At 37.9% G+C, this 20699-nt stretch overlaps 2 protein-coding genes across 2 annotated transcripts in view; one reads left to right on the top strand and one right to left on the bottom strand.

Moving 5' to 3' along the window:
- The window catches only part of LOC124645392 (dynein axonemal heavy chain 5), a 74382-nt gene extending 56708 nt beyond the window's left edge, over window positions 1–17674 (top strand). The window contains exons 35-48 of the mRNA XM_047185193.1: window positions 3770–4131; window positions 4204–5187; window positions 5267–5762; window positions 10936–11578; window positions 11665–12459; window positions 12537–12785; window positions 12856–14424; window positions 14590–14758; window positions 14887–15039; window positions 15118–16093; window positions 16174–16330; window positions 16501–16653; window positions 17050–17182; window positions 17365–17674. Coding sequence (XP_047041149.1) covers window positions 3770–4131; window positions 4204–5187; window positions 5267–5762; window positions 10936–11578; window positions 11665–12459; window positions 12537–12785; window positions 12856–14424; window positions 14590–14758; window positions 14887–15039; window positions 15118–16093; window positions 16174–16330; window positions 16501–16653; window positions 17050–17182; window positions 17365–17618 — 7093 coding nt within the window. The 3' untranslated portion in view covers window positions 17619–17674. The remainder of the gene's footprint in view (window positions 1–3769; window positions 4132–4203; window positions 5188–5266; window positions 5763–10935; window positions 11579–11664; window positions 12460–12536; window positions 12786–12855; window positions 14425–14589; window positions 14759–14886; window positions 15040–15117; window positions 16094–16173; window positions 16331–16500; window positions 16654–17049; window positions 17183–17364) is intronic.
- A 1105-nt stretch (window positions 17675–18779) lies between these two features.
- On the bottom strand, window positions 18780–20699 carry LOC124645262 (ADP/ATP translocase 1-like). Its single transcript, XM_047185060.1, has 4 exons — window positions 20507–20699; window positions 19706–19967; window positions 19252–19483; window positions 18780–19022 (listed from the first exon to the last, which is right to left on the bottom strand). The coding sequence occupies exons 1-4, from the start codon at window positions 20697–20699 to the stop codon at window positions 18780–18782; spliced, it is 930 nt and encodes a 309-aa protein (XP_047041016.1).

Raw genomic sequence — 20699 nt, forward strand, 5'->3', positions numbered from 1 at the left:
AAACTTTATTTTATTACGAAATTATTAGTAACTTCGAAGGTGTATTTTTTTTACTCAGTGGTTAATACTATTATCAAAAGGAGTTGTTGTTTGAATGCAAAATATTACTCGAATTTGACATATTTACTATTAGTGGTACTTTATTTACTGAACTTTAGTTTTCAATAGATTCATGTGACGAACTATGATAATTTTTCAACAAAATATACCTATAGAAAGGGACAGGAAAATCGACATGAACACTATTTTTGTTAATAAATAAATTAATGATATGATTTCTACCTTATGGGTATCATAATATGGCTGAAGTTTGTTCATAGTCAAATAGTTTTTTATTACGTTATAACTTCATATTTCGAATATTAAGAGTAACACTCCAGCAGCTCATGGTCTCCTAGTGTTTCAATCGCACTCCCGGCTGAATTCACATTTCACGCACGCGCACTGAGCACCAAGCTGAACCACTATTTAACAACTTCACTGTCCACGATGCAGACAGACACCATTAAACAGTAGTAGTTAAACAATCGGTGTGTTTTACATATGACCCATGGGACAGGGAAGTTTAGTTAGTTAAGCCTTACTAGATAGATATGTTACGGGTAATGCTAGAAGGTGGAGTAAACCTAGGTTTACCCGGGTTGACTTAGTATTACCCAAGCTTCTTGGGTAAAGTCCGAATAATAAGTAAAATAAATTTTAATTCGGGGTTTACCCATGCTCACCTAGGTCTACCCAACTCTGACTGGGTAATGTTAAAAATTTGTCTAATTAATTAGTGAAATGAAAATTCAAGGTCATTTTAAACATTTATTATTTAAAAAACATACCAAGGCAATCGTAATTGCTTGAAGAGCATGAACTTAATAACTTTAATAGAAAAAAAAAAAACTAATAACGGTCGTTGTTGTTCAAGTTGAAATTATTTATAGTCTAACTCTAGTGAGTTATATGCGTAATTTTTATTATTTGGGAACATGCATTAAGCACGTACACATTGCTGATGAAAACAGAATTGTAATCAGACGTTTTGATTATATTGCAACATTGTTTGGCACTAATATTGTGGCGCCCCTAGTGAGTTATAGCCATGACACCTATCTAAGAACATGAACTCATCGAACACAAAACCGTTATAGAAAACCGCATCAAAATCGGATCATTAGTTTAGAAGGTAGGTGGGAACATTAGTTTACTGTTTTGCACTAAAATTGTGGCGCCCCCTAGTAAGCTATAGCCATGACACCTGTCTTAGAACATGAACTCATCGAACACAAACCCTTTATTGAAAACCGTATCAAAATCAGATAATTAGTTTAGAAGATAGGAGGGGATTACTTTGCACAAACGCACACTCAAACACACAAACTCACAAACACACAAACGCACATCTCTCCCCCTAAACGCATATACCTGCTCCGTTCCGTCGTGGGTAAAAATAATGCTGCCCAAAATAAATAATAAATTAGTTCCATAAAATATTTTGCTATGCATGTGTTTATTCAATCTATGCTTCTCTGTTTTATGAAATCCATTTTTGTTTGGTCCATGGATGTCGGGGGACGTAATTAGTGAGGATAAATTGGGAGCGAGAGTCGAGATCATCTGTCAAGAATTTACGACTTGGATATTTCCAAAAAGCACAGTCGATCACATTAGAGATTTTTTGGAATCACGAGAAACCGTCTTTGCCATTGACGTCGGTAAATTCCAGAGAACTCGCGAAGACTATGAGAAAGAATGTATTTATAAAGCTACAGCGTGATTAATGTGATAATTAGAGAAACTCCCCCCGTAAGTTCAATTGTGTTATGTCATAAGTGTTAGTTACTAATTTTATAACTCATATTACTCAACTCACTCAGTTTTTGTCACCATCCGGATACAAAAGCAGTTTTCTCGGGAGGCAGCTGAAACCGCGGGTGGAAAGCTAAAAAGATAATAAATAAGGGTTTCATTATTATAGGAGATTTATGAGTATTGTATGTATTTGATACGCTTTCTCTTTATCATTTATAGTTTCCTGGTGAACTGAATTCTCATGTAACATACTACGCAGTCGTTAATCAGAAAAGTGCACGTGGTTCGGATAGAAATGTGTGGTCCTGAGTTTCAATGAAAACAGAAAATGCATGTGTGCAATAACTGTGTTGTATAAATGTACTATTACTAGAAATAGGTTTGTTTCAATGAACTCTTTGAGCTTTCTGGTCTCCTTGTGTCTCATCCTCCTTCGCGCGTCATGCCTATAGTTAGTTATAGTTCGTTGCAATTTTGCTAGAATACAAGCAACTTTTAACGTGGCTTCGAGAAGGTTGAAGTTTGATTGGCAACAGTTTTAGTCGGTAGTATGGGAAGCTATTTTCAGGCAACATACTTTGAAATGATCAATTAAGTTTAAAAATTATTTTACGTAATATGACGTGGATTATGCCAAACACTTAATAGTGGATCACATTAGAGATTTTTTTGGAACCACGAGGTGCCGTCTTTGCCGTTATCGCTGTCGACGATGTATTCCAGGGAACTCGCGTAGACCATGAGAAAGTCGCAAATATATTTGCAAAACTACAGCGTGATTAGTGTGATAACTAGTGAGACTTCCCATAAGTTCAGTTTTTGAGTTTTTGATCTAAGATTACGAATTAGGGTTTCATTATGAAAGCCTGTTATAAGAGTATTATAAGTACTTATGTATGCAGTTATTCTCTTTATCTTATAGTTTCCTAGTGAACTGAATTCCCATAAAACATTCCACGCAGGCGCATTTCAGAAGAGTGCACGTGGTTTGGATAGAAATGTGTGCTTCTGACTATCAGTCGAAACACAAAATGCATGTGTGCAACTGAGTTGTACATAGGTACTTTTACAGGAGAGAGGTTTGTTTCAATGAACTCCTTGAGTTTTCTGGTCTCCTCGTGTCTCATCGTCCTTTGCGCATTCTAGTTCATCCATGGTGCGCAATGAATCATACGTATAGTTACAAATATAGCTTTTAATTTAGGTAGTCTGCAACTTTAACGTGGCTTTAGAGGCATGGCTGAAGTTCGATTGGCAACGATTTTAGTAGGTAGTATTGGAAGCTATTTTCAGCCAACATACTTTGAAGAAAAGAATAATAAAGATTTCATAAACTAAATTGATAAATTATTAATTTATCAATTTCTTGTCATTCTCCAAAATTATACTTTGAAAGTTAGGATGGAGTAAGATTTGATAGATAGTAGTTAAATTCGTATAAAATAATCTAAAAATCAAAAAGCTACATCACTTAAGTATATCAAAGCTAAAAGGAAAGCGTAGGATGCAAAAGCGCTGGCTAAGAACAGAATGAAAATGCATTCCATGCATGCTTTTTACTAGGAATTCATATATTTCACGAAGTACTCCTGTAATTTACTTTCACTTATTCACACACCAACATACAACTTGACGCACATGTGCATAACACTTACACGGAACGAGTGACCGGTCAGCGAATGTTACTTTCGGTCTACCTTATTTACTAGAACCTACAGAATAAATGAACTGAAATTCTTTACCAATTATTAAACACTAAACATTGTAGACATTTTTAAAACTATACCTTTAGTATGAATTGTAAATCCAAGTATCACAAGGAAGAGAAAAACACCAAAACCATGGTTGATACTCTTAAGAAATCAATGTCCACGGATTTGATGACACTTCCATTGTCAATAATGGTATATTATGTCATCATTGCCACTGAACTTAGCTATACTAACTCTCACAATATTTTTGTTAACAGGGAAATGCGAATGAATCCCAAGGCAATTACAGCAGCTCAGATGTTCGGCCGATTAGACGTCGCCACCAATGACTGGACTGATGGAATATTCTCGGCTCTTTGGCGTAAAACTCTCAAAATAAGAACAGGCGAGCACATTTGGCTCGTCTTAGATGGACCAGTAGACAGCATATGGATCGAGAACTTGAACTCCGTACTAGATGACAACAAAACTTTGACCTTGGCCAATGGTGATCGTCTCACAATGTCTCCAACTTCCAAGATTATATTTGAACCGGAAAATATTGATAACGCATCACCAGCTACTGTATCTAGAAATGGGATGGTTTACATGAGCTCCTCAGGATTGACTTGGGACCCAGGTATTTTTTTTATAGATGTGACGTTTTCTTGTAATGTTTTTTATTTACTCAATTTATTTTCCTTGTTTTCAGTGCTACGTGCTTGGCTCAAAACACGTTCACCACGTGAAAATGAAGTTTACACTCCACTCTTCGAAGAAACCTTTCCAGTCACTTACACATGGTGCACACAAAATCTTTCTTTCAGTATGCGCGTCCTACAAAGTAATATTATTGCACAAATGCTGAACTTGCTAGAAGGACTGGTGCCTCCACAAGTAATAGAAACAGAGGACCCTTCAGGCAATAAGTCTCTAAATGGTGATGATGATGAAGAGGAAAAAGATAAAGGTGAAGAAATCATACTGTTTACACCTGAACACCTTCATAAAGTCTACGTATTTAGTCTTGTATGGGGGTTTGGCTCTTTACTGGAAACCGAAGATAGAAAACGATTTGATACATATTTGAGGAAAAAGTTTAGTGATATGCTAGACTTCCCGAAACATCCGAACAATAAACCCTGTATAGTTTTTGACTTCTTTGTGAAACATCCCGGCAAGTGGGAGCTGTGGGACGACTTGATGATGCACTATCAATATCCTGACACCGCCACACCGGATTACGCAAGCATTTTGGTACCGATTGTCGACAACGTACGAATCAATTACTTGATCCATTGTATTGCCAAACAAGGCAAAGCAGTTCTATTACTGGGCGAGCAAGGATCAGCTAAAACGGTGATGATGAAAGCATACATGAAGAACTGTAATCCAGAACAGTTCATAGGACGATCGTTCAATTTCTCTTCAGCCACGAGCCCATACCAGTTCCAAAAAACCATAGAAAGTTACGTGGAGAAACGCAGCGGTATGACATTTGGGCCTCCAGGTGGAAAGAAAATGTTAGTGTTCATTGACGATATTAATTTACCACAGATTAACGAGTGGGGGGATCAGATCACAAATGAAATAGTAAGGCAAACCATGGGTATGAACGGGTTCTACAGTCTTGAGAAACCTGGTGACTTTACTACTGTCATTGATATATTGTTTCTTGCCGCCATGGGTCAACCTGGTATGTACAATAAGATCAGATCATTCATTCTATGTTCTTATACTAGCATATCAAACAACTAATTAAATCATTTTTACAGGTGGTGGTAGAAACGACATTCCAGCTCGATTGAAACGCCAGTTCTCCATTTTTAATTGTCCTCTTCCCAACAACGATTCTATAGACAAAATCTTCAAAGTCATCGGAGAGGGACACTACAACGCTAAACGAGGCTTTGCTTCCGAAGTGAGACAACTCATTAAAAAAGTTATACCTTTGACGAGGGAACTCTGGGCGAGGACTAGAGCTAACTTATTACCAACTCCAGCGAAATTCCACTACGTATTTTCTTTGCGAGATCTATCAAGGGTTTGGCAAGGAATGGTAGGAACTCTGCCAACTGTGATTGAGTCGGAAAAATGCTTAATGCTTTTATGGAAACATGAATTTTCGAGAGTCTTCTCCGACCGTTTCACTCATGAAAAGGATAAGGACTGGTTTAACAAAGCCATGTATGACATAACTGAAGAGGTTCTAGGTACGGAGTACAAAAAGATGATGTTGGACAAAGAACCTGTTTTTGTGGATTTTATGAGGTGAGACTAGTCTCTTTAAGGTATGCCATCAGTTAGTGTTAAGTTAAGCACAAGAGGAAAATGTGATTTGTAGTGTGGAGTGTACCTATAATTCTGTAGGGTGATGACCCCTGCCACGTGACGTGAATTTCATAGAAAGTGAAACCTACTTACGTCACAGTAGTAGTAATGAGTGACCTGCTATGACCTATGTTCTCCTAGCATTGAACTCTATAAATAACGATCGGGATGCACCGATATACAGGTACCTATGATATGGATGCTGTGACGTATGCTAGGTGCACCGCCTCTTAATTTATATTCTCCTAGTATTTTAAGTCGCAGCTATTGATTTATACATATTTAGTTTATCCATTGCAGCTTAGATAGCCTAGAGCGTGGTCTTTTCACTCAGTACGGACATGTAAAAATACTTTATTTTACTCTAGTACCATAATTATATGTTTTATTATAGTTCGGCCATTCAGAGAATGCGTTCCTGACACGTCGCGATTGAACTGACGACGTAACTTTGCAATGGCGTTGCAGTTACGATAAAAATATTTTTGCTGGTTGTTTACCGTTTTAACAATTGAGGAGCATTAAAACAACATTATTATATCAATAATCAATGAATGTAGTTACGTCGTCAGTTCAATCGCGACGTGTCAGGAACGCATTCTCTGAATGGCCGAACTATATATATATATACTATTATATTATATATATATATATATATATACTACCTATGTTACTCGACGATAATATAGCTTTCTAATGGTGAAAGAATATTTAAAATCGGTCCAGTAGTTTTTGAGTTTATCCATTACAACCAAACAAACAAAGTTTTCCTCTTTATAATAATAGTATAGATAAAATTACCTTAATGTTTTGAACTCATCATGTGTATTTTTAATGCAGCTAAACAATGAAGTTTTTTCTCGCAGTAAGCGAAATCATTCTATTGATTGAGCAGGACACCTTATCTTGAATCGCAATAGTAAAATCATGTTTTTCGAGACTGTAGGAAGCATTAAAATACTCTGAGAACTTTCTTGGTGTAACTTTCTAATGGGCATCCTATCCCATCGTAAAATAAAATTGATAAAGAAACAAAGATTTAAAAATTCTGTTCATGTTCATGAGTATGCATGTACATGATGTTTTACGATAAACCGATCTGATAAACCGATTATGATTATATATATGACTAGCCGTTTTCCCGCGGTTTCACCTGCGTCCCGTGGTAACTACTGCCCGTACCGGGATAAAATATAGCCTATGTTACTCGTGGATAATGTAGCTTTCGAATGGTGAAAGAATTTTTTAAAACGGTCCAGTAGTTTTTGAGCCTATTCATTACAACCAAACAAACAAACAAACAAAGTTTTCCTCTTTATAATATTAGTATAGATAAACCGATTATAAACACATTTATAAACCGATATTTTGCCGATGTTTATTACAGTTATCAGTAGCATAGGCACAAGTAAGGCGCGGCGCTTTATTTCCAAAAATATCAGATGGTTCCGCATCAAACGATAAAAAATATTCATAGTCCCTAGTCACCAGGACATCATGGATGTTAGAATGTGTTTGTTACCTCTGCACGTGTTAGTAAATTGCAACAAAACAAATTTATCTGTGTGCACTCCTGCGACAGCTATATACCAATTGAAAGAGAGCTCGCGATAGCAATAGCTCCAATTTATTCACATGCAAACGGGAGGATGGGTTGCATTTCCTACGTTATATCATTTTCATTCATACTTTGAGGGCTGACAGCAGTAGCACGTAAAGTGTAAAACAGCATCTTTTTTTAAGTGATTATATTTTTAATCGACGTATTTAATCTGTAGTTTTACAAAAACCAATTATCCAATACTATTTTTTTTTATCTATAGAAGTTACTGACTGATCGACAAGCTAAAAAACAACCGGAAATCCTAAACATAAGATACCCATCATAATACTGGTAAATCAAATACACTGGTGATCAAAAACACAATTTGTGTCAAAATGAGCAGTAGCTACGTCGTAGCCGATGACGTCACTGCTACAACATGAAGTCTCGAGATCGCAGATTATTATTTTATTTTTGCCATAACCATTTTAAAAGAAAAAGAGAATAATTAAATAAGAATAATTAACTTGAAAAAACTTTTTTTTTATGTAAATATAGATTTTGTTTATTTTAAAATATTATGTACAGATTTTGTTGAAAAATAAACAAACAGTTGAAACGTAAAAGAATATTGAAATTATGTAATTTTGAATTTTTTTTACAGTCTGACATGATTATTCATGATTTAGAATGTAAAAGCTTGATTAATTGATACTAAATACAATTGATTAACCGGTTCTGTGTACCTTGCAATGTGGTACTACATTGAATTGCTTTGGTATTTGGCCAATAAATAGAATACATTCATATTCTTAGATTATTCCAGCGTAAGTTTAATTCAGAAAATATACGTATTTCCTGATTTAGACAAAATAATGTTTAAATATAACAAACTATTGTAACCAAACCAAACAATAGAACCGTTTTTTTACTGGAGTGTCTTCGAAAAGCAGGCAATTTTAAAACGTATCTCTGTCAGTACGAACTTCAATTTTGTTCAACACAAAGCGACACTTGTAGCGTTTTGAACACAGCCGTTTTCCAGTTGAATTCCTTTCGTTTCATGGGCTCCTAGTACCTAAAGTCAGACTCGCGCTGACTTTGTGGTTTGACGCAAGCGCAACAGTGAGCAGTCCACGTGCTCTGAGCGTCAGATTGCTACTGACCGTAGCACGAGTATTGTAAGGGCGGTGCTATCCTAACATTACGTTGTTTTTAAGTATTACTGTCCTTTTTTGTTTCATAAAAACTTCTTCGGTGTCAAATAGAAATGTAATTATTATGCTGTTATTACATAGGTATGGTATTTATATCGAATCAATTGTTTGCCATTTCGCAAAGTTTGGAAAACCTAATAATGGGTAAGGTATTCCAAACTTTGCGCGTTAGGTAACTCTGTTTCTAGATTTTCAAAAGCTTTATTTACTAAGGTTTCATTGCATAACATGGTAAGGCGATTATCACACTGCCCCGCATGATGCAGCGTAGTGCGTGGATGCGTTTTTTTCCGTTGTATGGAAATATCTCCGTTTGTATGGAAAACACGCATAGTCCAACACACTGAAAATGCATCCACGCGCGTTCATGCGGATCACGCACATACATGCGGAGAAACACGCACCCCCGCGCGTAGGTGCGGGGCGAGACGCAATGTATGGCACACTGAATCCCGCAATGCCGCGCGTGATTTTGAATGGGCGTGACGTATATATTTGAAAATGGAACTCGCTGTGCGTGAATTTACAAAACGCACCTACGCGCGTGAGTGCGTGAAAAACCCGCACGATGATGCAGATCTGCACTCCCGCAGGAACGCGCGTAGGTGCGTCGACACGCAAGATGCAGCGTGATGCGGGGCAGTGTGAAGATCACCTAAGGCTTGTTTGTTTGTTTACTACGGCTGTAGCGTAAGAACGGCCTTGAAACATTTCCACGGTCACGAGGCGCGTAACGCGTAGTATCAGGACTAGCACTACAGAACTCAATAGGAGTTTAGATTTATGTACCATATAAATATATTTATTGTAAAATAAAATAGGTCAAAATATTTATGTTACTTAAGTACATTATTTATCGGCAACAATATTCTAGCCCCTTAAAATGAGTGCCAAGCCTCAAAATTAAAGGTAGTATAGCTTCAAACTTATAAAAACCTTAGTTTTGGCGTCGTCAACGTTCCCTCAAAAGACTCATAAACTTTACTGAGCTATAAAGTAAAATTCCAACCTGTTATAATTGCCGTTATAATCATCAGTGTGACTATATATATTTTTATAATATATATATTTTTTGTATTTCATCCATGACTTACTGTTTTAGGAGAATTTAGGTATTGTTTTCCGCACAAGTTTGTCATGAAGTGGCTTTATTTTTTCATTTTAATAACAACAACTGTTATTAAAGTCGTAACATCTTATATCCCTTTTTTATTATGTTCTGGACACGAAAAAAATTCATCCGCGCCATCTGTGAAACGTTTAACGAACTATTTACAGTTGAATAACACCCTCGTAGCAGGGTGGAAAAGCGATTGTTTTAGTATCACTACCCTAGCCTAGAGGGAGCTTCTCTACAACGGGACTGCCTTTTGGACTTGGCTCTTGGCTTGCTATGTTTCCCTAGTACAAAGAAGTGCAACTTTGGTGCTCGGGCACTACCGAACACTTCTTAAGTACCGACTGTCGTACGTAGTGTGTTGGTTTTTAACACAGTCAATTTGTTCTATGACAGCGGATCTTTTTCAAGAAAATCCGTGTTAATTATATTCGGAAATGAAAAAGAAAAGCTAAATAAGTATATCAAATATTTTTTTCAGTTTCTTTTAGAATTATATTATAATAAGTATAATCGGAGAATTTGTGCATGCACTACTTTTAGTTCGCGGTTTATTTTATGCCTTAGTTAGAATTCTTGTTTATCGACCTCTGTTTTTTTATACCTATCTTGTAAGAAATTAACATTCTTCGTAAAATTGAAGGTAAAATGTTGACCAATGAGGAATTCGAACCCTCGACATTTGCGTTATTAGCGCAACGCTCTAAAAAACCAAGCCAATGGGCAAAGCTCAATATCATACTAGATGACCTCGATTGCATTTCACTCCAAAAATCATGTTTCATAATAACTTCTTTGCTGGTAATTTCAAAGAGTGTTTATAACAACTTTTTGTTTGGTAATCAGTTAAACCGTTGACTGCTATGTGGTAAAAAGTTGTCATCAGTGTCCTCTAACGCAGTACATGTAAATTTACGAAACTGACTTTTGTATAGCTCGAACTCACTATATAACATGACGATCAGGGTCGTTCTCTCTTATATTAACTGAGATATGATAGTACATGATATAATTAGCGGTAGCTTTAGATGCTTGTGTATGTTTGCATTTGTGCATTCTAAGCGGCATCGCCCGCATTGCTTGGGTACCACCGCAGATAACAATACAAGGAGTTAATAATAGGGCTTAATTATCTCAGTGAAGGAGTCTTTGTAAAATTAACAAAATAATAAGTTTTCTTTTTTCTTGGTTACATCTGTAACAGTAGTCAAATTCATGTTCCTTTGTTTATTAAAGAGATGCTCCAGAGCCGACCGGCGAGGAGGGAGAAGACACAGACATGGAACTGCCCAAGGTGTATGAGCCTGTTTTCGACTATGCGGAGCTTCGAGAACGTCTCGACATGTTTCTGGCACAATTCAATGAAATGGTTCGTGGATCCGGCATGGATTTGGTCTTCTTCCCGGATGCCATGCTCCATTTGGTCAAAATATCAAGAGTAATAAGACATCCCAGAGGAAATGTCATGCTTGTCGGTGTAGGCGGTTCGGGGAAGCAATCCCTAACTAAATTATCTACGTTTATAGCGGGCTACCGGTCCTTCCAAATTGCATTAACCAGATCATATAACGTCAGCAATTTTCTAGAAGACCTAAAGTTGCTGTATAGGTCTTGTGGTGTTCAAGGAAAAGGCACAACGTTTATATTTACCGACCTTGATATTAAAGAGGAAGGTTTCCTGGAATACTTAAATAATATTTTATCATCCGGCGTTATATCGAACCTCTTTACTAAAGACGAGCAACAGGAAATTATTTCAGAGTTGACTCCTATCATGAAACGAGAGAACCAGAAAAGAACTTTGACTAATGAATTGGTAATGGAATATTTCTTGAACAGGACTTGCCAGAATCTCCACGTTGTATTATGCTTTTCACCGGTGAGTAATAATAATTTATCTTTTTGTGTTAATGATATTTATTCATTACGTGAATAATAATATCTACATACCTTTCCGATTTTCAGGTAAGCGAAGCATTCAGATATAGGGCTATGCGTTTCCCAGCCCTCATTTCTGGTTGCACAATAGATTGGTTCCAACCCTGGCCAAAAGATGCTTTAGTTTCGGTAGCGGACCATTTCCTAGCAGAATTTGAAATTGAATGCACTAAAGAAGTAAAGAAAGAACTGGTGACAGTGTTAGGAACAATACAAGATGTTGTCTCTCAAGTATCAGTAGAATATTATCAAAGATTCCGACGTTCATCTCATGTTACACCAAAATCTTATCTTAACTTTATTGGCGGCTACAAAACAATTTATCAAATGAAACAAAAGGAGTTAGGTGATGGTGCTTTAAGAATGGACACAGGTCTGGAGAAACTACGAGAAGCATCTATATCTGTGGAAGTATTAAAGAAAGATTTAGCCGTGATGGAACAAGATTTGGCTCTTGCATCAGAAAAAGCAGATCGAGTGCTGACTGAAGTAACAGACAGGGCTATGCAAGCTGAGATTGTGAAAAATCAAGTACAAATAGTGAAAGAAAAAGCAGAGGCTTTAGTGGCATACATTGCCGAAGAAAAAGAGAAAGCTGAAATTAAATTGGAAGCTGCAAAACCGGCATTAGAAGAAGCTGAAGCCGCACTTAATACCATTAAACCTGCGCATATTGCTACTGTCAGAAAGTTAGGCAGACCTCCGCATCTTATCATGCGGATTATGGACTGTGTGTTAATTCTCTTCCAAAGAAGATTACATCCAGTGATATCGGATACTGCTGCTCCTTGCCCTAAGCCATCGTGGGCAGAATCTTTAAAGGTAATCTAGGAATAAGTCTATAATCCTCTAGAGTAATTTTTGGTTTTCTTGTTTAACATTTAGTGTTTATTTCGCAGATGATGGCCAGCACTACATTTTTGTTACAACTCCAAAACTATCCCAAAGACATTATTAACAATGAGATGGTGGAACATTTGAATCCATACTTTGAAATGGAAGATTACAACATGGACACAGCTAAGAGAGTATGTGGTGACGTCGCTGGTTTACTGTCTTGGACCAAAGCCATGGCTTTTTTCCATAGCGTGAACAAAGAGGTGTTGCCTCTGAAAGCCAATCTTCTGTTACAAGAAGCTAGACTGAAGGTATTTCTCTCTTTACAATTAACTTTATTTTTAATAAAGAAAATCTATAACTCATTGTTAATTATAACAGGTTGCGATGGACGACTTGGCATCAGCCGAGCGTCAGTTGGAAGAACGAGAAATGTCTCTAAGAAAAGTGAAGGAGCAATATGAGTCAGCAGTATCTGAAAAACAGCAATTGACAGATGCTGCTAATGTTTGTTTAAGAAAAATGACAGCCGCTACAGCTCTAATTAACGGGTTGGGTGGTGAAAAAATAAGATGGACTCAGCAAAGTAAAGATTTCAAAGAACAACTCGGCAGACTGGTGGGAGATGTAGTTTTAGCTACAGGATTTTTGTCATACTGTGGTCCATACAATCAGGAATTCAGAAATAGCTTACTGAACACATGGATGGGAATTTTAACTAGTAAAAAAATACCCGTAACACACGACTTGAATATCACCAACATGTTGGTAGAAAGCGCTACTATTTCAGAATGGACACTGCAAGGTCTTCCAAACGATGAATTATCTGTTCAAAATGCATTGATTGTTACTAAATCAAGTTCGTACCCACTACTAGTCGATCCTCAAAGTCAAGGAAAGAATTGGATAAAAAACAAAGAAAGTACTAACGAGCTTCAGATTACATCTCTCAATCACAAATATTTCAGAACACACTTAGAAGACAGTTTATCCCTTGGTAGACCTCTGTTAATAGAAGATGTTGCTGTCGAATTAGATCCGGTTATAGACAACGTTCTCGAAAAGAACTTTATCAAGTCAGGTTCTATAGAAAAGGTGATAGTCGGGGATAAGGAATGCGACGTGATGCCTGGTTTCATGTTATACATTACAACTAAGCTTCCTAATCCTGCTTATTCACCAGAAGTGAGTGCTAAAACGTCAATTATAGACTTTACGGTTACAATGCGAGGTTTAGAAGATCAGCTGCTTGGTAGAGTAATATTAATGGAGAAATCTGATCTAGAAGAAGAAAGAGTTGCATTATTTGAATCAGTTATGAAAAATCAGCGAAGTATGAAGGAGTTGGAAAGTAATTTGCTTTGTCGGTTAACATCTTCAGAAGGATCTCTAGTGGATGATGAGGCTTTAATTCAAGTGCTACAAATTACTAAGACGACTGCAGAAGAAGTAAATGAAAAACTCAAAGTAGCAGAAGTGACTGAAAAAAAGATTGTAAAAGCGCGGGAAGAGTTTCGGGCGGTAGCCGCTAGAGGCTCGATACTATACTTTTTAATAGTAGAAATGAGTAATGTAAACCTCATGTACCAGAATTCATTGAAACAATTCTTGAATATATTTGATAATTCCATAACCAAGTCTACAAAGAGCAATGTAACTGAAGAACGAATAAATATTATACTGAAGTATTTGACACATGAGGTGTGGGCGTTTACACTACGAAGCTTATATGAAAGGCATAAAGCTTTGTTTACTTTAATGTTGGGAATGAAAATCGATTGTCAACGTGGTTTGATATCGCACGACGAGTTCATGGCGTTCATTAAAGGAGGCGCATCGTTAGACTTGAATGCCGTCACCCCCAAGCCATTCAGGTGGATCCTTGATATCACGTGGTTAAACCTCGTTGAAATAAGTAAACTGAAAACTTTTAATGACGTTCTTACTCGGGTAAATACGCACTTTCATTCAGTATTTGTAAATATAGGCAATGATTTTAATTACACTTTCACAAGTAGAGTTTTTATATTTGAAGTATTTTTTACAATACTTCTGATGCTACAAATACATATGACATGAAATAATATTAAAACTGTAAATTGTCATGTTTTCTAGATAACATCCAATGAGAAGGAGTGGCGTGTCTGGTACGAGAAGGCTAAGCCCGAAGAAGAACCTTTTCCTAGTGGTTATCAGGAAAGCCTTGACGTGTTTAGGAAACTATTGCTTATTCGATCCTGGAGTCCAGATCGCACATTATCTCAAGCAAGAAAGTACATAGTTGGTAAGAAAAAACTATTAACATTATTTTAAACACAGTTACTGATACAATCGAAATCATTTGCTACTGTTTTATGTCAATTTAAGTTTAATTTCAAAGAAACATTGTATAAAAACATTAATATTCTTCAGATTCTCTTGGCCCTGAATATGGCGAAGGATGTATCCTGAACTTGGAAACAACTTGGGAGGAATCAGAACCTCGTACTCCTCTCATTTGTATATTGTCCATCGGTTCTGATCCTTCAGCACAAATAGCTGCACTCGCAAAAGCTAAAGAAATTGGTAAGACACCATATTTTTTGCGAAGTACTTGTTTGTTTTGGAAACAAAATATTCAACCCATTTTTTAAATATTTACAGTTTTAAAATCAGTATCCATGGGTCAAGGTCAAGAAATCGTTGCAAGGAAAATGATATCAGATTCCATGAACGAAGGTGGCTGGGTGTTGCTGCAAAATATACATTTATCACTACCATTTTGCGTAGAGGCTATGGATGCTCTCATTGAAACTGAACATATCCAAGAATCATTCAGACTTTGGCTGACTACAGAAGTGCACACCGAATTTCCTATTGGTCTTCTACAAATGGCTATAAAATTCACCAATGAACCGCCTCAAGGTATCAGAGCCAGTATGAAGAGGACCTATCAAAATATCACTCAAGATACCCTTGATTATTCTTCGTTATCGCAATGGCCACCTCTTCTTTATGCTGTGGCCTTTTTACACACTATTGTACAAGAAAGGCGAAAGTTCGGCCCTCTCGGTTGGAACATTCCTTATGAGTTCAATCAATCTGATTACGCGTCCAGTGTACAATTTGTCCAGAACCATTTGGATGAAATTGATCCAAAAAAGGGTATATCTTGGCCAACTATATGCTACATGCTCGGAGAAGTGATGTACGGCGGGCGAGTTACTGACGATTTTGATAAACGCTTGCTGACCACTTTTACAAATGTTTGGTTTTGTGACGTATTGCTACGTCCTGGCTTTGAATTTTACAAAGGTTATAAAGTACCTACTACTAGGAATATTCAAGGGTACGTGGACTACATCAATCAGCTTCCTCTGACTGATACTCCTGAAGTCTTTGGTCTACATGGAAATGCAGACATAACGTATCAGATAAATAGTGCAAAAGATATTTTGGATACTATCTTGAGTGTGCAGCCTAAGGAAGGTGGTAGTCAGGGTGGAGAGACTAGAGAGAGTATTGTATATCGCCTGGCTGAGGACATGTTGGAGAAGCTGCCAAAACAATACGTAAGCTTCGAGGTCAGGGAAGCGCTTCAAAAGATGGGCGCGTTTCTACCAATGAATATTTTTCTGAGGTAAAACCATAAGAGGTTCGTATTTAAACTCATATTGTTATTAATTTCGTATAACTTGCTGCTCATTTTCCCCTCCGCAGACAAGAAATCGATAGGATTCAGAAAGTTGTGAAGACTGTGAGCTCAACGCTGTGTGACCTGAAGTTAGCCATCGACGGTACCATCGTGATGAGTCAAGGGCTGAGGGAGTCGTTGGATGCTATGTATGACGCTCGTATACCACAAAAATGGCTCAAGGTAAGTTAATAAAAATAACTAAATCAAATTAAGAAATGCAGTTCTATGGAAGTAAGTTTGTATGTTCATGAAATCGAAAGGTCATCTCAAAAACTAAAGTAAAGTGTAGTGGCAAAAGTTGTGGGATGTCACTTAATGTTATTGTTTACTTTTCTTTGTTTCTTTCACAGGTATCTTGGGAGTCAGCAACACTCGGGTTCTGGTATACAGAGTTATTGGAACGCGAGCAGCAGTACAGGATATGGCTTCGGAACGGGAGGCCTTCAGCTTTTTGGATGACTGGTTTCTTCAATCCTCAAGGATTCCTAACAGCTATGAGACAGGTCTAGTATTGTTATGTTATGTTTTCGTTGCTTTCAGGTCCCTCGACCCAACGCGACCGATTGCCTACAAATTTCGTTGATCAGCCCCCTTACACGTTGAATAGCATAATTTATTTTCTACCAAATCTGAATCATTATTTTCCAAAGAATTGTGCAGTAGTCTTGTCAATGTTGGTTATAGGTCAAATACTGTAACGTCACAAAATTTTGAGGGCTGTTCAACATCATTGCAGTAAGACTAGGGCCATTTGTCCACCGCCGCCGCCGTCTCCGGATCATCACGGTACGGCTTTAGTAACGTTTGAGTATTCGGGGCTGCGTCTCGTTCCACCTACAACTATTGTACGGAGTTTGAAATGTTCAAGACTTATTCGCTGATCTGTAATGTTATTTCAGGAGGTGACTCGCAGCCACAAAGGTTGGGCGCTCGACTCTGTGGTGCTGCAGAACCACATCACTAAGCTGAATAGAGAGGATGTGCACGAAGGCCCGGCGGAGGGCGTTTATGTCTACGGCCTGTTCTTAGAAGGTTAGAGGGCAATTTTTTATACGTATGCCTCTTTAGGACAGCTTTTGTATAGAAAATCAAACCGCTGTGTATTTCCTGACACAGAAGTTAACTGACGATTGAAAATTGCTCTTTGTTTAAATATTCCGAGTAATTAATTAAGGGATTGACAGTGTATTATTTTCAAGTTAATGCTTTTTCAGGAGCGTCTCTGGACAGAAAAACCGGCAAACTGATCGAATCAAAGCCCAAGGTGTTGTACGAGCAGATGCCTGTGATCTATATCTTCGCTATCAACACGACTGCGGGCAAGGACCCGCGCTTATACGAGTGCCCAATTTATAGGAAGCCGCAGAGAACAGACGCTAAGTACGTGGGCTCCATAGACTTTGAAACGGACAGCAACCCGAGACATTGGACCCTAAGGGGGGTCGCTTTATTGTGTGATATCAAGTAAAGATAAACAATATAAATGAGTAGGTAATGATAATCTAATAAAAATGAAGTAACGAACATGTTGTCTTATTCTAGCTTCTAAATTCTAAATTTCACTTATTTGAGGTACACCATAGAATAAGCAACATACATCCCTACTAATATTATAAATGCGAAAGTGACTGTCTGCCTGTCTGTCACGCTCTCACGTCTTAACCACTGAACTGATTTTAACAAAATTTGGTATAGAGATAGAGTTGACCTTGAGAAAGAACCGGACTTTTGAAGAATTCGCTTGGAAACGCGATATAACCGAGCTCTACGCGGGCGAAGCCGCGGGCTGAAACTGATGATGATGTCCTCCTAGCCGATTATCGGCTACGGCGGCTGTTCTCATGTAAGGAGATTAGCCAACTACGCAGGACATATCATAGTGCACGAGCATTTGCGCAGACACAGGTGCACTCACTATTCCTTAACTCTCATAGCCCGATGGGACGGTAATCCGACACGACCGGAGAGAGATCAGGCGCAGGACCGACATTTACGTGCTCTCCGATGCACGGGTGTATCAATCACCAGCTTCCAGGCTCCGGGCTGCTTTGTGAAAGTCTTCTAAAACCCACAAAGCGATTTCGGCCCGACTCGGGAATCGAACCCGAGACCTCGTGCTCAGCAGCCACACTTGCGACAGCTAGACCAACGAGGCAGCTGTGGGGCCGAAACTAGTACATATAATAATGCTAATGAAGTGATTTTTATAAAATTGTGTCTTATTGATTTTGGCATGTTTTCTGTTCCACATCAAGCTTTTAATTAAATTTGGCTCTTCACGTCTCTTATGTAGCTGCTGTTGCACTTTAGACCGCACACACAGAAGTAGGTACTGCACTCGAGAGTTCATGCACATTGCACTTACAAGGTTTCTCTAGGTATGATAGGGTATAATGACGCAAAATACCCTTCATAAACGACTGCACTATAACAGCAAATTAAATAAAACAACCCTTTCAAAAAAATTAAAATATAACTGTATTAAACGAACGAGTCAAAGTCGAACCCGTTAATAAATAAAAAGTAGACAATATAGAAAGTACCCACCACCCAATTAATTCGTGGATAGTTGCAGTGGTCCGAAATCTGTACTCTAATTACATTCAGCTATAACACCTATCATTAAGACTCATAGGAATTTCTTGATTTCATCATACAACACAAGCACGAAGGCTCCACCTGTGCCTCTTAGCACGTTGGAGAAGGCTCCTTTGAAAAAGGCACGACCACCTTCATTTTTTAAAATGACCGCCCAGCAATGCGCCGTACTCTTGTACTGCCGCTGTTCGGGAGGCACTCCCGACTGCATCATCATTCGCCGCCGCACCGTGTCCAGCGGGTACGAGCAGATACCCGCGAATGTCGTCACCGACTGCACAAAACAAATCAACATTACTGACCGCCTCCTCATCCTAACCACACTAGTTGTAAGCATCAAATAAAACTAATAGTAAATCTACAAAACAATGTCTTTCACATCAAACGCAAAAGTTTCAAGTCGTTCGACCGTTCATTTGCAAGAATGATCTAACCGTAAAAGTAAGCAACCGGTATCATTGAATCGATTATCACAAAAACGATGACGATACGATTTCAATTACCTGAGCAATGACCCAAGTAAAAAATAGTGAAGTGTTGTGTGGGTCAGGAAAAAAAGCCTTCGCAGTGTCAAATAAACCGAAATAGGTCGCGCGGTAGATGATGATACCCTGTACCGATACCACGAAGCCTCGGTACCAGCCCAACGGTCCGTCTGTCTTTATAGTCTTCGTTAGACAGTCGATCAGTCCATGGAACTGCTTGTTTTTGCCTCTGCCGATATCAGCAGCTAACCTGGCGAAAGAAAAAAGACCTATAGCTCTTTAAATATTAAAAGTAAAGTAAATCATCTGCTTATCCTTTTTCCCACTATGTTGGGGTCGGCTTCTAGACTGAACGTATGCAGCTGAGTCATCAGCGTTTTCCATCGAGCGATTTTCTATCTGACATTCTTATAATATACGGCGTGATGCCAGTAAATTCTAGAAAGTAATAATTGAAGTGAAGGGATTTTACCTGGTTCGTGCGAAATCCAGAGGGTACACGAAACACATAGAAGTTGCACCGGCAGCTCCGCCAGCTGCTAGATTGCCAGCGAAGTATTTCCAGAACTGCTTGTGTTTATCAATACCGCCAAGGAACATACTTTTGTATTTGTCCTTAAAGGCGAAGTTTAGAGCTTGTGTCGGGAAGTACCGGATAACATTTGCTAAGTTGCCTCGCCATAGTGAGAAGAATCCCTGTTCCTTAGGTACACGTACTAAAACGTCGATGATACCTGTTACACAAATAAATCTTTTTAGTGTGCACAATAGCCAAACTGTTTTTACTTATAATATAAATTACTTGTAATCGATTTTTCAATTTGAAGTTCCATGTACATAAAAAATTTAAAAAAAAAAGAAAGTTTACCTTCTTGACAATCTTATTATTTATGAAAACATTGATGGATACTGCTTATATTCGACCATGAAGTCGAATAAACATAAATAATTCAACTGAATAATTAAATAGGCTGCATGTAGTTTCTAGTCATAGAAGAGTACAGAACTCATGAGCCCAGTTGTGTAGGTGTTCAGAATAGAAACTAATAATTTGAAAGCCATTTCAGGTTAGCGGAAATAACGTAAATAGCGTAAAAAAATATACGTAGAAAATCTATAATAATTAAAAAAACTTATCTTTAAATTCAAAACCATTTCATACTGAGGTCAAACGTTCGTACCACACCGAAAGTTACCATTGGTTACAAAGACGTATTTGTTACGTAATCAGTGAACTTGTCAACTAAGCAAAAAGCAAAGCAAATAAACAAACCTTTGTATTTCTTATCCTTTTTGACTTGTTTATTTACATCTTGCACCTGTAATAGAATCTTCACTCGTTCGATTGGAGCTACTGCGGTCTTTGACACGGCGGCTGATATACCGCCCGCCAGGAAATCTTTTAAGAACGCTCCTGCCTCTCGTTTTGGCTTCGCTACAATTACTTTATCTTTATCTTTCTCCAT

Source organism: Helicoverpa zea, chromosome 31 (assembly GCF_022581195.2).
Source record: "Helicoverpa zea isolate HzStark_Cry1AcR chromosome 31, ilHelZeax1.1, whole genome shotgun sequence".
In the NCBI taxonomy this organism is placed as follows: Eukaryota; Metazoa; Arthropoda; class Insecta; order Lepidoptera; family Noctuidae; genus Helicoverpa; species Helicoverpa zea.